The 16759-nt window shown below is 49.2% G+C and overlaps 1 protein-coding gene across 2 annotated transcripts in view; it reads left to right on the top strand.

The window, feature by feature from the left end:
• The window catches only part of DIS3L2 (DIS3 like 3'-5' exoribonuclease 2), a 2640663-nt gene that overhangs the window by 21996 nt on the left and 2601908 nt on the right, over window positions 1-16759 (top strand). Inside the window, exon 2 of one of the 2 annotated variants that reach the window (XM_069617547.1) lies at window positions 3747-4466. The exons of the other annotated variant lie outside the window; for it this stretch is intronic. Within the exon in view, the coding sequence (XP_069473648.1) occupies window positions 3767-4466 (700 nt within the window). The 5' untranslated portion in view covers window positions 3747-3766. The remainder of the gene's footprint in view (window positions 1-3746; window positions 4467-16759) is intronic. 2 annotated transcript variants of the gene reach the window in all.

The following is a 16759-nucleotide window of genomic DNA, read 5'->3' as shown; positions in this document are numbered from 1 at the left end:
GCTGATGTGGAATGACACTTTTAAAAGTCTGATTCCTGCAAATTCGAAATGTGCATAATTAACAAGGTAAAGTTGCAAAATGTCTAGACCTCCTCCAAAAAGTTCAGGTAAACTATTCTCCTGTTGGGGAATTGATGCGAAGTATGCAAATGTAATCCATATTATCCTCTTATGTCGGCCGCAGAGGTAAATTCCAAACATGACATTTTCTTGCATGGAGCTGGCGAGGGGTGTCCAAAATTGCAACCAAAGGTCCAATTCTCAAGCTTAACACTGTTGTGAATGGGCCAAATCACGCTCCATGCAATGAGACCTCTTTCATGCTTCAACAATCTTTCTTGAAATAATCACAAGTTTAAGTACATGGTCATGCAAATATGGCACCCTGTCCCCCTTCTCCTTTTGTGTCCACTGCATTTACCTTTGGACTCTTTCTGATAATTACCGATTGCTCCATCTGAGTCAGGTTGGAGTACCATCTAAACGCAAATAAGACTCCGTAATCAAGGTCACAGGTTATACACTCGTTCTTAGGAGCATAAGGCATTGCCCTCTTTCTTGATCCGAGGTAGGCTCCAATCTCTTCGTACTGATGTTCCAGGCATGTCGACGATCACCATTTCCAACCTTACCGTCCAACCCTTCTTTCCTGTTCAACTCTTTCATATATCACTCTGCTCCCCCCTTCAACCCACCTCCTGTGCTGCTCTTTCCCATTCCTTTACAGAACAAGGTCTGGATACGCCTACAGTGGGCACGACATGCCACTATTTGGCCAAGCCTTGGCCCTGTTGGACTACTGCAGTGGGGACTGACACAGTATAGGAACTATTAACATAACCTGGTGTTCCAGTCCTACCTTTTGTGATTTGTCTGTGCTGGTTGGAGAAAGACTGTTCAGGATACTATTGCTCAGTATACAATAGTTTCATGTCTCACATGTTGCTCCTAAGAATGATTCCAGTAGATCATTGTACAATACTGATGGGGACAGTGAATTTACATGTAAGCACAGTAGAATTGGAAGGGGCAACACAAAATGAGCAGGGCTATTGCAGTAGTAATGTTGGTTGTAAACCCATAAAGCATCGATTCTGAAATGAGAGCCCACAGCAAATGTTAAAATACTTTAACCTTTAATGCATGAACCTAAAAATACAAATGTTCACATTTGCTATAAAAAGTAGTGATCACAAAGATCATTAATTGCGCTTTCTCTAGCGTTGGGTCATTTGTGCTTACCATTATAACTGAATGGCTGTGTATTCTGAGCCTTAAATGTTGGTCCATTACGTTTTTAAAAATATACAACATTGCATAGTGTGTGTGTAAAACTCCTGAGTATTGTTTGTGTTTTTAAAATGCCGAATAATCAAAAACATTGTTTTTTACATTTGATTGCATTATTGCAGAACTAAAAAGTATTAATCGATATGTGTGAACTTTAAAAAGCTGGGAGTTCTGGGGTTCTTAAGTCTACTGCAAGTCTGTTTGAGTTAACTGCATCAGTTGAAGAAGAGAAGCTATTAAACGTCGGGCTTCTCCATTTTAAGCTAGTAGAGGACAGACTTGCACAGGACCAAATTATGAGAAGTCTGGTATACATGGTACTGTGAGATTCGAGAGGTCCCCAATAGACCAGTACATCCACAGCTGCGTATGCCTCCCAGCTGATGACTGTCAACCGAAAACTGCCCAAAGGACAGGATGCTGGATGGATTGTCTTAAACTGGTCCAAAACATCTCCTATAGTAATGGTACCCTTCCACTACAGCAGCAATTTCATTTCATTGATGGAACTAAGCTTTGTAGCAGAGGGGTTCTTACAAAACAAATTGGAAATTCACAGTTCAAAACTATTTTTCTGGGTGCTTGAACTACCTCTTGTGCAGTTGATCGGGGGTATGAGTTATTTGACAGGTAAAGGGTCCATGCACCCCTAAAGTTTATTTCCCAAAAGGATGCAGGGTACACTGTGATATCTTATGAACTCACAAGTTACTAGCTGGTCCACCAATTTAGTCTGAGCCATGCCAGTGGTACGCGGCTCCTTGTTCTGGCACGTACAGCAAAATAATCTGAGACCACCTTCTACAGTCAACTTAATGAATTCATAGAAGTCATTGCTGTACTACACCATGTGAATTTCCTGGTAAAACTTAGATGGAATTCAAAACTACAAGAATTTACCCAGGCTAGATTTTGTCAAAATACCTGATTGCCTTGCTCTTCTTTAGAGTGGAATCAGTGTGAAATCTTTTTAAATGGGCTGGCAATTTCTTGTACCAGCACACCACCATGGATAGTATGTTTCGGGGCAGCAATGTCATGCCTCGACAGTTACCAGGTAGCCTGTCCTATGTTTTCGACACCACGCTAATAATTTGTAGCTTGCCGAAAGGCGAATGGGTCACTCTTCTCCTTCTAGCACATGAATGGGGGCGTTTTTCATATCGTCAACGTTTTTAGTTTATTTCAATATTTAAACTTTAATTCCTCAAACTTTGCGGCATTGCTGTCCTAGCTGGTACACTTGACCAATAATGAACTGTGTCCCTTTGAGGCTGAAATGAAAAGCATATTTTATTCTTTGCAGTGTGCAGTGATTGGAGGTTTGTGCACTTTCTGCCATGACCTTCCGCTCCATGTTTGTATGTCTAGTGTTTCCTGTTATTTCTTACATTTATTTGGGAAATCTGGGTGTTGGATTTTTGGCTGACTGCTTTAGAGCTGATCTCTCCGAGGACAATGGAAGTGCACTTTGATCGCCTCACTTTAATGTCCATTCTTTGTGATATCTTGTGAATTCACAGGTTAGGGTTATTCTTGCAATTTAATGCAGCTCTTGTCTCGTCTGCTGGAGTAAATCCATTGTGAGTCAACCAACTAACATAGGAGGTTTCTGGAGGGATGTCGCTGCCGTTTTATTGCATATCGCATCTGATGTGTGAATCATTTGACGTCTTGTAGTCATTCTGTTCCCCCCCCCCACCTGATCATTTGTAATAAAAAAAAAAAAAAAAATGGAGATTTTGCATTTGGTGAATGTCTTTATTTGATCGGCCATACCTTGGTGTTTGTGATCTATAAGAGTCCTGCTTTTGTAATTCTGACTGACCTTCTTCTGGCGTAGAGTATTCTCTTCAATCAAGTCCTTTTTAAAAGAAAAATATTTTAATGACGTTCCTTGAGATAAAGGGAGACCTGACCAGTAGAAGTGCATTCGTTTTTGGCAAATGCCTTTTAAACACCAACTCTGTTTATTTACGCTGTCACACTGATCTGGATCTCGACAATGACCGAGAAAGGAACCATGTTGGCTCTAGTTGCAATGTTTGGGTTCTGGCATATATATAAGAAGGTGACGTTGGACTTGTGACATGGATTTAAGGAAAGTTTGCTGTAAGGTTACTAAGGCACTTGCCTTTGGTCCGATTTATCCACACTGTGGGGATGAATAATTAATGCATAATGTTTAGGTTGGTAGAAGGAGGATGAAATATTGTAGGTTTTGATAATGTCCAATTGAACCATTTTTGTTTGAGATCTGAAGCTGAACATTGGACAAGTGTGTGCTTGAAAACACGGGTTATTAAGTGAAATATTTACCAACAGCAGTTTGTACAAAACATATGTCGTGCTCCTCTTTTGGTGTTTGTCACTAACAATGGTGTGTGTATACAGTTTTTCTAAAAACTTTGGCACTAGCAAGAATCATTTATTTTCTTTTTTCTTTTTGTCTGAAGTTTGAACATAACTTTGGAGAATGGATCATTTGGGATATTCAAGAGGTGCGGCTGCCCATGGCAGTAGAGAGGGACAAAAGCCTGTGGTACCTCAGAAGAATGCCTACGCCAGGCTTGTGCAGCAGCACCACAGTGGTCGTTTCAGGGCGTATTTGAACCATGTTGAACATGCCCTACAGCAAGAGGAAGCTGGTCTCCCTGACTTTGCTTTTGAGTATGGCTCTCCTACGACGAGGGGCATGAGAGAAGCTTCAGGAAGAAACGGATTTCATGCACAGACATACTCGCCCAGTAAAATGTTGCAACATGAAAAGCACCCCATCCAGGGATCTGAGAAATCCGCAGAAGACAAGGCGGCCCGAAAATCTCAATCCTTGGCTAGCCAGCAACATAGAAGAAGGGATACAGACACAAGCCAGGACACGAGTGTTGCATTGCATGGAGACTCTACTCCAAAGCTTGGCCTTATTGTTGTGAGTGATGCCTCTGGTGGCAGAGTTGTTTTTAATTGTTCGCGAGATGGTGCTTCTCTGCAGGCATTTTCTGGGGGCGTAGAGCAGGATCAACCACCAGACACAAAAAACAAAACCAGGAAAACTATTGGTGGACTCTCCAACCGACAAAAATCGGAGGACTTCTCTGCCATTCGGCAGCCTAGTGATGAGGTGCACATGGCTGATGCTGTTACACCCAGATATCTACTTTCTGGCAAAGTCCAAGGTGAGCTAACTGTTTAAGTGAGATTCAGAAAGCTATTAATCATTCTAAAAAACAAACTAACTTCTTGAATGGGCTTACCTTTTTTATTTTTGTCTGTGTATGTGAATATATATATCAGTCATCATTTGGCCGATGTTATAGCAGATGAAACCCTAGAACAGCTTGCAAAAACCCCATCCATGAAAATAAGCAATAAAATATATATAATGCTTATTTGCATGGATGGGGTTTTTGCAAGCTGTTCTAGGGTTTCATCTGCTATAACATCGGCCAAATGATGACGGATGCATGTTTATTCTTAGAACCCCCGGAAAGGTTCTTTTGGTCCATTCCAGATAATGTACTCTCCGATTCCAACAGTCTTCATCTCTTTTTTTTTTTTTAAATTTATTTATTTTTTTAATGTTCTTCCAGAAATGTTTATTAAACAATAGTCTTCTTTCCAACACTGTTTGCACTTGAAGCATCCAACATTGAACCTCTTTCTGCCAACCTTGGATCAATTCCTCTCCCTATCCTCTGCCCTGATGGCCCACTATTCTGTCATGTCCTACCATGTTTCCCTCCGCGCCATAATGGCACACTTCCTGCTACACTCATTAAAGCTATTTCCACATGGGGTTTCATTGTACAGAGGGATGTCTTTTCCCCCCATGACCTTTTATTTTTTTGCAGGTTTATTACTGCTATTCATCCTCGAGACGTGCCTTCTCAAGGTTTAACTGAACAGTGGTCTTTAATCTCCATTTTGTTCTAATCTTTTTTTTAATATTCTCTTGGTATACCTTTTTATATTTGCGTTACATGCCTTTTTATAAACATTTGGAGAGCTACTAATTCCTTTCATGTAATCTATTTGTATGATGCATCTTACAATCTATACAAGCATGGTGCAGTTCTTTGGAGCTGTTGCTTTTAGGGCTTTCTTTGCAAACTAGAATGTAGACCTGCAAAGATTTTTGTGGGTGACACAAATGGTGTAGAAAAACAAGGCCTACCGTGTAACGCTTCAGTATGTTTACAATTAAGGAAATCTGGTGCAAACTGCTCCTGTGATTCATACTGGTTCTGAGGTTCCCACTATGGGGTCACAACGGAGCGGCTTTTGGGGAGGGATGCACTTTTTACATTGGAATTGGAAGGAGGGGCAGTTGGAGACCTCCAATTTTGGTGTATATTTTGACTTCATTAAAATAAGTTGTCTCCTTCTGTGATAAATTATGTGTTTGTCATCGAGACTGTTTTCCAAATTCTTCGTTAGACTGATACAACCCCACAGGATTTGTGGGGGGTAAAGCAATGTCCATATCTCTCAAAATGTTTGCAAAGAAAGAGCAAATGTGTTTAGTTTGAAGCAGGACTGGACAAGTTCATTGGGGAAGATGGATTACATTTTGTTTGCCAGTTAACTTCCTCACACCAGATCATTTTCTCAGTAGTTGATTGCCAGGGATCTCTTCTCCATTTGGATTGACAGCTGGGACCAATCCACGGAATTCGTCCAGTCTCCCGAATGGGAGACTGCACGGTTCGAAATTGAGGTGAGCTGGGAGCCATTTAGCTCCCGCGTCAAGCATAGTGGAGCCTGGTTAGCTTAAAACCAACAGCTACTATGACCTACTTTTGGCTCCTAGGGCCAACTGTTTCCTTCCAAACATGTAACTGTGACATTAACTTCGAGTATTTGAGAATGTTAATAAAGAAGAATTAGAACACATCTAATACACGTTTAACCCAGCTACTATTTGCATTAAGAACTTTTTTACTGGGAACAGGGGTGCACGCCTGACTTTTTTTTTTTTTTTTTTTTTTTTTTTACACATTTAAACACAATGGTTCATACAAAATGGACAAAAAGTTAAAGGAACATCTCCGGTATCTCCTAGTTCCTTTGCGGAAGCTCCTACCTACAGGGTGATGCCTGACACCACGAGCTGGTTTTAGCTCCTGATCACTGAATCTCAATTTTGAACCTTGGACTGGGACCAAGGAGGTGAGCCTGCTACAGAACACCCACCCTAAGGGACGGGGCAAGTGGGATTGCATTTTGGGTAAACGTCCTCCCTCTGGTGCCAAGGAATGCTTAAGTGGGGATTACCTTTCACCTTGCCTCACTCCAGTTCGAAGCATGCTGCCTCGCAAAGGAGCAAGTCCTGCCCGCTCAGGAGCAATACGGGAGAGCCATGCAGTCTGCGTATTCAGCGGGACCCAAAGCAGTCCACGAGGGACTGCTTCCCCTGGCAACAGAGATCCCGCTGAGGCCGGAACTGCCAGGAGAGCAACCCACTTCCTGCGACGGAAGATGTACTGGCATACTGCTCCTCCAGTGCAGGTGGATAGCGCTGAGACGAAGCAGCTGACTGCGCAGTCCTAGGCAAGGACGAGAACGCAGGTCCACGTTCTCCAGGGGAGATCACCTCCTCAACCAAGCTCCACCATTGGAGCGAAGGTATGTGGCATTGTACGAATAGTGAGTGGAAAGCAGTGTGACAACCCCGGAGCCCATATGGGGCTGGTAATCTGAAGATCCGATAAGAGGGTAGGAGAAACTGCCAGAGAAACCGCAACTAAAGCTCACACAGGGCTGCTAAGTGGAAGACTGCAGGAGGGGTGCGGGGGGGGGTAAGAGAAGCTGCAAGGAAAGCTGCACACAAAGAGGTGTGGGGGCAAGCATGCCTGTAGCCTACTAATAATCCGAAGAACACCGGCGGGGTTAAGAGAAACTATGACCAAAGCCAGGAACCAAGTTTTGTTAAGCAAGCCCATGACCTAACCGAGTGGTCTTTTGTAAATACTGATAGCCATAAACCCGATGAACTAATTAGTATAGTCCTGAGGAGGGGTAAACAAAGAATTGTTTGGACAAGCGGAGAAAGCCATTGTTCTGCAAAAAAGAACATTAAGATTTTTATTTTTTTTTGTTCCTTGGAATCACCAGGCCAAGAGCTGGAATAGACTTTGTTGTAAATCCCCTTTTGTTTGTTCGTTGGAACTACCAACCCAGTAGCTGGAAGAGACTTCTGAGAACTCTTTGGTGGGGTTCAGGAAACCAGACTCCACCAAGTGAATCCAGAGGTAGACTTCCTATCCTAAGTTAAACCTAGATGTCTGTCTTTTCATAGTGGTAGGACAGAAGTTGTGATAACTTGGGTTTGACGCCAGGACCAAGTTTATTTGTTTGACATCCTGATGAGCATTCTTTTGTTTTTTAGAGCAGGGAACTCGTCATAGTGGTAGGACTTGAGTTTTCTTTGATTTCAAATAAAAGTTCTTTAACCATGTCCTCTTGTCTGTCTCCTATATCTGACTTACACACAGCATGATGCTCTTATTTTAAATTTTGTTGGTCCCCCTCATTGTAACTGTCCAGTGTTTCTCACTCGGATAGTCTATTTCACACACTCATTATAATTATAATTGCCCCACAACTTCTTGCTTGATTTGTCATTTATTTCGTTTTGAATGCAAGGATATTGTTTGCCACGGCTCAACTCATTTACCACATTCTCCAGCATGGGGTCTGGCATGGATTCACATGCTCATGAATATTCCCCGTCGTCAGGCTGGGAATCCTCGGTAAAGAAAAAATCAGTTTCGTTTCTGATCTGTCTTTCGTAGTAGTAACCAATCACTGATCTCTGCGGCATACTGACCACAGACAATGACTGCCCTCTACCTAAGCCCCGCCTCTGGCAGCCATCTTCAGATTTTTACCGCACGTTCAAGTGTTGGGATCCTCGTGCTATTGCTCTCGAGCGTTAGTGCTTTTTTCACGTTTTTTCTTAGAAAAAATTATTTTTTCGGTCTAAAGAGCCTCAAGCTCCACCGTTTCTTCATCCGATCAACGGGGACCCGTGTCGGATTCGTCTACGCCCCTCAAAGATGAAGATTTCGTCGAGCCACGCTTTTGGAGGACTCCAGAAGTTTCTCAGGCCCATCTCGGACATGGCCCAGGAGAAGGGAAGCTCGACGCCCGGAAAGCTGTTCAGGGTCTGCCCTGGATGCCAGCTTCAGAATGTCTTTAAGGAGGACGAACACTCCCTTTGCCTTTACTGCCTACATGAGGACAAGACGCACGTGGAGAAGGACTGTGCGTTTTGCGGCAATATGTCAGAGTGGACCATGAAGGACCGCCATCAACTTCTCGCCAACTGGCTGGAAGGAAAGAGCCCGTCAGGCGAGAAGAAGAAGTCCGAGCGGTCTTCTAAGACCTTTGAGGGCGCCCCGGCGACAGGGGTCAAACAGAAGGCCAAGCACCGCGAATCCGCTGGCACCGGGAGCGCCGAACGGTCAGGCTCTACGGGCGCCAGGCAGGGCGCATCCTCCCTGGCGCCATCAACCACGAGCCAACGCTCTGGCTCGGGTAAGAGGAAGGCCGAGCACCCGGCGAAGCTCCTGGAGAGACCCCGGTCAAGCTCGAAGGCCCGATCGGAGGGGGAGCGAGGTGGTGACCCTCCCCCCAAGGAGAAGGCGGTGAGCGCACCGAAGGTGGTGAAAGCCTTAATCCACCCGGCCAAGGCCTCTATCGAGACAGTCGCGGCGGCCCTGGCTCAGCCTGTGGAGGTTACACCAGTGGTGGCGACCTCGGGGCCCAGAGTCTCCCTGCCACGGAGGGAGTCCTCTTTCATGCCCATCGACAGGACCCCCGTGAAACCTCCGACGGAGAAGAAAAAGGGGGGGGGGCAGGAGGTCGTCGTGGATTCGGCCTCAACCTCTGAGGAGGAGCTGATCGAAGTCTTAAGCCACGGCGTTGGCGTGGAAGAAGACCAGCCCGTCGGGAGGGACCCCGACGTAGTAGACGAGAACGTCGAGGGTGCCGACGGGGCTCCTGACCGCCCGTCGGACTCCCCTCAACCAGTGCCGCAAGACAACTCGGCGGCCATTTTGTTGGCTATACAGTCCTTATGCTCGGAGATAAGGACGAGACTGCCGTTACCACCAACGGAGGAACCGCTCCCGACAAGAGAAGAAGGCTTCATCCTCCTTTTCAGCCATCGCGCCCTGTTAGCCCTCCTCCCCGTCCACGACACGTGGGGATGATACGGGGACTGACACGGCGAGGATCTCCCTTCGTCACCTCCCACCCGGGCTTCCCCGCCCGACGAGATTGGATCGTTTCACTCCATGATCGCCAGGGCATCCGAGCTTTTGCAGCTCTGCCCGGAAGAGAAGAAGGAAGGTTTCCTTTATCAACGGCGTGAGACCAAGAGGAAGACTGTCCTCGCTGTCCCTCTACTAGACGATATTTGGGATAAGGGCCTCGCCCTCCTCAAGAACCCATCCACGACGCCGGCTAGAAGGGATCGGTACGAGAAGAAGTACCGGGTCCCGTACGCGGCCCCCTTGTGCCTTCGGGCACAGCCGACCCCGGACTCGGTCGTCTCTGCGGCGGCCAGGAAGAAAGCGGGGGGGGGGGCGCGGCCTCTACGTCGACCTCCCCGTCGGACGGCGATGGAAAGAAATTAGACACGATGGGACGCAGAGTCATCTCGTCGGCAGCGACGACGATTAAGGCGGCCAACGCCTTGGCTATCGTAGCCCGCTACGACAGGGAGTTGTGGTACAAACTGGCCCCCCTGCTGGACTTCCTACCAGACGACAAGAGGGCGGAAGCCCTAGAACTCTTGCAGGAAGGAGAGGTGGCGTCGGACCACGCCATTACGATTGCTACGGACATTGCTGACACTGGATTTCGCCAGTTGGGCAACGGCGTGTGCCTTAGGCGGTGTGGATGGCTCAAGGCTACTGACTTCCGTCAGGACGTGCAGACCAGAGTCTTGGACATGCCGTTCGACGGAAACAACCTGTTTGGGGAAAACAGTGGACGATTCCCTTCAAGCCATCAAGGCGGACACGGAGACGGCCCGGGTTCTTGGGGTTCTCCAGCAACGGCGGCCGCCCTTTCGGAGCGGCGGAGGCAAACCGGGTGCCTCCAAAGGTTCCAGCTGCGGATTTTCCACCTACCGTCAAACGGCCCGTTCGTCGTCACAGGAAGCTTACAGGGGTTGAGGCAAGTCAGGCGGACCCCGCCGTCGTCGCCAAGGAGGACAAGGCGGCAAAGCCTCGTCGAAGCAGGATTGAACCGGCCGTGGGGTCGGGCCCCCACCGAAGCACCCCGGTGGGAGGCCGGCTGGCGAGCTACGTCAGCGTGTGGGAGTCCATCTCCACCGACAGTTGGGTGCTGGACGCCCTAGCTCAGGGACACGCGCTCGAGTTTCTAAAGAGGTGCCCGCGCGTCCCCCCTGTGCCCAGGAAAGAACATCACGTCCCTCAACTTCTCTTGGAGCTAAAGGCGATGCTCAAGAAGGGCGCCATCGAGCTCGTCCCAAAGTGGCTTCGGGGCTCCGGAGTTTACTCAAGATACTTCCTCGTGAAGAAGAAGACGGGAGGATGGCGTCCCATCCTGGACCTACGACGACTGAACAAATTCATCAAGGCACAGAAGTTCCGGATGGTCACCCTCCAACACGTCCTGGGTCAACTGGAGGAGGGCGATTTCCTGTCGTTGTTGGATTTGGAGGATGCTTACTTCCATATTCCCATCCTAAAGGGACACCGAAAGTTTCTCAGGTTCGTGGTCCAAGGGCGTCACTACCAGTTCAAAGCCCTTCCCTTCGGATTGAGGTAGGCACCCAGGGTGTTCACCAAGTGCCTCGCACGGTAGCGGCGCAGCTGCGCCGAGAGGGGATCCACGTCTACCCCTACCTGGACGACTGGCTCATCCGAGCAAAGACGAAGGAGCTTGCCGTGGAGCACACGGCAAGGACCGTCCAACTACTCACAGACCTGGGATTCTCCATAAACTACGCCAAGTCCCACCTGGTGCCCGCACAAGACGCACTGTTTCTGGGAGCGAAGCTCGACACAGTGGCGCTTCTGGCCTCTCCGTCGGAGGAAAGGACGAGGGCCATCTTGGGCAAGGTGCAGCGGATGCTGGTTGCGGACGCGGCCAGGGTGAGGTCCATCAAGTCCCTCCTCGGGATGATGTCTTCTTGCATTTATCTCATCCGCCTGTGCAGGCTCCGGATGCGCCCGTTGCAGGAGTTCCTGGACGCGCGCTGGATCCAGACGACGGGCAGCTTCGAGGAGAGGATCACACTCGACGGGAGTTTCTGACGAGCGATCCGGTGGTGGGGCACCCGCGCGCATCTTATGGCGGGCATGGACTTCCAGACCCCCGGCCACCAGGAGACGGTGACCACGGATGCCTCCCTGGAGGGGTAGGGAGCGCACACCGAAAATCTGCACGCGAGAGGCCTTTGGCCTCCGACGGAGAAGTCCCTCCATATCAACGTCCTGGAGCTCCGTGCAATGTTTTGGGCCCTCAGGTCCTTTCTTCCGTCCCTCAAGGGCAAGGTGGTGAGGATCTTCACCGACAACACCACCACCATGTTCTACATCAGGAAGCAGGGCGGTACCAGATCCCCAGCCCTGTCCAAGGAGGCGCAGGATCTGTGGCATTGGGCCGTCGCCCAAGGGATGTTTTTGGTGCCATTTCATCTGGCAGGGGTAAAAAAAACACCATCGCCGACTCGCTCAGCAGAGAGCTGCGCTCGTGCCACGAGTGGGAACTATGACAGGATCTAGTGGACCGCCTCTTCCGATGGTGGGGCACACCCCAGATCGATCTGTTTGCGACGGCGACGAACTCCAAGTGCCGGCGGTTCGCCAGCAGGTTTCCCCAGCCGAGGAGCATGGGCGATGCTTTCTCGTTCCCCTGAGAGGGCCTGTTTCTATACGCGTTCCCTCCATTGCCATTACTGATCCGGCTCATCAACCAGCTCAAGAGGTCACAGTGCAGGATGATCCTCGTCGCACCTGCGTGGCTGAGGCAGATATGGTTCCCGGACCTTCTGGACTTGTCAGCGTCCCCGTCAAGCTGCCAGTGGACGCGGATCTTCTCTCCAGGGAAGGAGGCGCCATCCTCCATCACGACCCGAAGTCGCTGAACATGCAGGCCTGGCTCCTGCAGCGTTAGAGTTTGGAGGATACGACATACCGGCCAACTGCAGAGAGGTTCTTGCAAAGGCCAGGGCGTCCTCCACTCTTAAATGCTATGGACACAAATGGAAGAGGTTCTCTGTCTGGTGCCACGCACAGAAGATTAACCCTCTACGGATTACGGCTCCCCAGGTACTGCCGTACCTTCTGACGCTGGCCAAGGCTGGACTGGCGCACGCGTCCATCAAGATTCATCTTGCTGCGATCTCCCGATACACCAGAACCACGGGGCGGACGTCTTTGTGGTCTCATCGTCTGGTGAAAGAATTCATGAAGGGACTGTTCAGATCGTTCCCGCCGGTGAAGGCTCCGGCCCCGGCGTGGGAGCTCAACGTGGTGCTGACCAAGCTCATGGGACCTCCGTTCGAGCCTCTGCACTCGGCTCCGTTGAAGTTCTTGTCGTGGAAAACAGCGTTTCTTGTGGCCATCACCTCCGCACGAAGAGTGGGAGAGATACTGGCCCTTTCCTGCAAGCCCCCGTACTTGACTTTTCACGACACGAGGTTAGTGCTCAGGACGCACCCCTCCTTCATGCCCAAGGTGCCGTCGGACTTCCACCTCAACGAACCCTTGGTGTTGCCTGTTTTCTTCCCGTCGCCTTCGTCGCCGGCCGAAAGGACTTTGCACTCGCTGGATGTGGCTGCAGCGCTGAAGTTTTAAGTGGACCGCACGAAGTGTTTTCGGAAGACGTCACAACTTTTTGTGAACTTTGGACCTGTCAATCAGGGGAAGGCTCTCTCAAAGGCCTCCATTTCCAGATGGCTCTCCGGCTGTATCATGTACTGTCATCGGTTGGCAAACCGACCGCTGCCTGGCCGTCCGAGAGCCCATTCCACCAGAGCGATCGCAGCTACCACAGCGTTCCTATCTGGTGTGCCCTTGCTGGACATCTGCAGGGCTGCTATGTGGAGGTCGACGCACACCTTCACGAAATTCTACTGCGTCGATCGGGATTCCAGGGAGGAGTCCAGGGTCGGCCAAGCAGTGCTGCGCAATCTGTTCGCCTAAGGTGAGCCGGGTGAGGAGGTAAGAATTGCTTAATGTTGAGTTTGATGTAATGCTTAATGTTGAGCCTTTGCCACCTCCCGTGGTTGTGCATGTGTGTACTGCTATGTATTCTTTATTCATGAGCATGTGAATCCATGCCAGACCCCATGCTGGAGAAGGAATAAGTTACTTACCTGTAACTGTTGTTCTCCAGCATGGGTCTGGCATGGATTCACATGCGAACCCTCCCGCCTACCCCTCTGCGGCTCTTCACTTGGTCATACTGCCACTTCACGTGCTACCAAATCTGAAGATGGCTGCCAGAGGCGGGGCTTGGGTAGAGGGCAGTCATTGGCTGTGGTCAGTATGACGCAGAGATCAGTGATTGGTTACTACTACGAAAGACAGATCAGAAATAAAACTGATACTGATTTTTTCTTTACCGAGGATTCCCAGCCTGACGGGGAATATTCATGAGCATGTGAATCCATGCCAGACCCATGCTGGAGAACAACAGTTACAGGTAAGTAACTTGTTCCTTCGCCTATGTCTGCTAGCTCTGTATCCTAATAACTAGGGCAGTCTCTGCTTTCCAGTTTCCTGCCTCATAGCTCAGTCCCATCTGCATTTATGTGGGGAGAGAGGCGACTGTACTGCATGTACTCTGTCCCAGGTGCTGACCACCTACTCTCCAACTTAACTTGCTCTGCTGCTCTTACAACCAGTGCTTATGCAGATCGCTGGTGGTAAACTGCCCTATTTAGCTTAACCTTTCAAAATGATTGAGACTCCTGGGAGAGGCTGGTCTGGGTCTCCAATGCAGATATGTTGGAGCTGGGTGTAACAGTGAATTTGAGGTGACTACAGTTTGAGTTGCTGGAGCCAGTCTTTCAGCAAGTAGAGGCACAGGAGATGACCCATGAAGGGGCCAACACAGAACCCGATTATTTTCACTGACTTCAGGAAACACTGCCTTATCCTTGTAAGAGAGGTCCTAGTAGCTGAGCCAGAGAAGGAAACACCAAAAGACTTAAGTTAAGTGATGTGGTGCAGGGAGTGGGACGAACTCCCCATCTTTTGTGAACAGTGTGAGATGTTATGCCTATGGCCATTTCGCCCACTACCCAATGTGGCTCCTAGATGGTGGATGCTGTGGGATATTGCAGGCTGGTTACTTGCACCAGAGTGTCTTCTTTCACCCTTAGCTGGGTTTTAGAGCTTGTTAATCATGGACCATGAAACCTGCATCTTCAAGAGTCCGACTGTCTAGAACATTCTCTAACTCTCCCCTAACAAGCATATCGGAAATGTAATCTCTGAGACAAGATGTGCAGAAAACTGTAGTCTATGAAAGGGGCTGGAAAGGCGCACTGAGGGCACAGGCATTGGGAGTAGAATCCACAGCTAGGAGAGAGGAAGTGTTCTCCACCATTTCCTCTCAGAGCAGAGAGAATGGCTCGTTGGGAGAACTAGTAACTTTGCTAGTGTTGGTTGCTCAAGTCTTGACACCAGGGTATAGCATAAACCTGGCAAAAAGGCAAGCTGGACCCTGGGTTATGGAAAGACCAGCCCAGAATGAACGCTGCACTCCAGGACTTGGAGACCCCTGCTGAAACCTTAATTTGTGGTGGGACCCGATCCAATAAAAGGTACTAATTCAAGGTTCTGTTGAGATCCACTTGAGTGTACAGCAATAGCTGGGTTGTTGCAAGACTATATCTGACAATCCTAAGGTCTGGGAGGAATACACACATTATCATATTATTTAATAAAAATACTAATGTTATAATGATCTGGATGAAACCAGCTTGGTGGAGCACCAGAGGTTGGAGATGAATCCAATCACTCAGTTGTAGGAACTTCAAATCCAAGTTGTAAGGTAAAGCCTGTGTATTTTTTGTGGTATTTCTATGCTGGGCAGGCCCGCGATTTCGCACCTTCCCCACCCTCTCACTAGATTTACATTAAAATCAAATGTGTTCTAACCTACCACCTCTTTAAAAACAACAAAAAAAACACACATCAATGTGGTGACAACTTGTACACATTTGTTGGCTGCAAAAAAATTGATTTTCCCCCTTTAAATTTAGTATAGTGCGTGGGGGCATGGCCTCGGGCGTGCTAACGCTCCGCCCTCCAGTTCCTCACCCCAGACCTTTTTTCTGCATGGACCTGTCAGACCTGTTAGCCAGCGCAGAGGTTTTTTTAGCTTCCTGTTTGTTTTTTCAATTCTTATTTCACTCTTCTTTGGTGCCTCCCCTCCCTCGGCTCATGTTGGTTGCAGGAGTATTCACAAGATGTGCCTCATGTGACCGGTTGTTCCCGGCCTCGGACCCCCATGCACTTTGTCTTGTGTGTTCGGGGCCCGACCACCGCTGGGACTCGTGTTCGGCCTGCAGCGCTCTCGGTCACAGGGCATTGAAAAATCGTTTGTCGCAGTGGAACAAAATATTTCACGCTCCAACCCCCCACCCCCCCACACCTTAAGGACTATATCTCCAGGATCTCTCAAGACAAGGTAGGCCCTCTGTTAGCACAGCTCCACAGCACGGCGACTCCTTCACCAGGGTTCCCACAGATCAGGATTCCTCTGATTCAGTTTCTGGCAAGCCTGAAGCCTCAAAGGCTACCGGCTCCCAATCCGAGGGCCCCGGGGACCCCACCAGGCTTTCCTCGGAAGGGCAATCAAGTTTGTCCTTTTCTACCCCAGGGGGTAAAGGATCATCAAGTGCCACCTCAAAGAGTCTGTCCTTTGCTAGATCCAGCACAGCTACCAGCACAGGTGCCAAGGCTGTCCAGTCTAACTGAGCTCTCTCCGAGGTCTTGAATAAGGGCGTTACGACTACCAGACATCCGGCTGAGGGCTCAGCACCTACCAGAGTGATCACTGAGGTCAGCGCCTCTGCTTCGGGTGCAAGACCTAATCTGTATATCCTCTCATCTGAGGCCTCTCTTGGCTCAGGGCCTCTGCGCCCTTCTGCCAAGACTTGAAAATGGCAGAGCGGCACGTGGCAGAGGCTGCCATCTTGGATCCAGCTCAGGACCTGCTAATGCTTTCGCCCATCGAATGGGCTTTGCAGGATGATCCCATCCCCCTTTCCTCTGGAAGCAGCAGTGGATCCTACTGTGCAGGTTTTTGGTCCCCTCTGAGATATATCTACCTATCACAGCCGTACAACTACACGCACCAGGCGCCTCAAGGCTTTGACCAGGAGAGGATGCCCAGCGCGTCAGAGGGTCGGGCCCCTAGTGACCCCGGGGCTTGTGAGTGCCGGTTCTTCAAGCGCGTCCTCTGCCTCATGCGC

Source organism: Ambystoma mexicanum, chromosome 10, assembly GCF_040938575.1.
Source record: "Ambystoma mexicanum isolate Mex_15411 chromosome 10, UKY_AmexF1_1, whole genome shotgun sequence".
NCBI classification, from domain to species: Eukaryota; Metazoa; Chordata; class Amphibia; order Caudata; family Ambystomatidae; genus Ambystoma; species Ambystoma mexicanum.
Note: the sequence above shows the minus strand (reverse complement) of the source record. Positions and strands in the feature narration are given on the sequence as shown.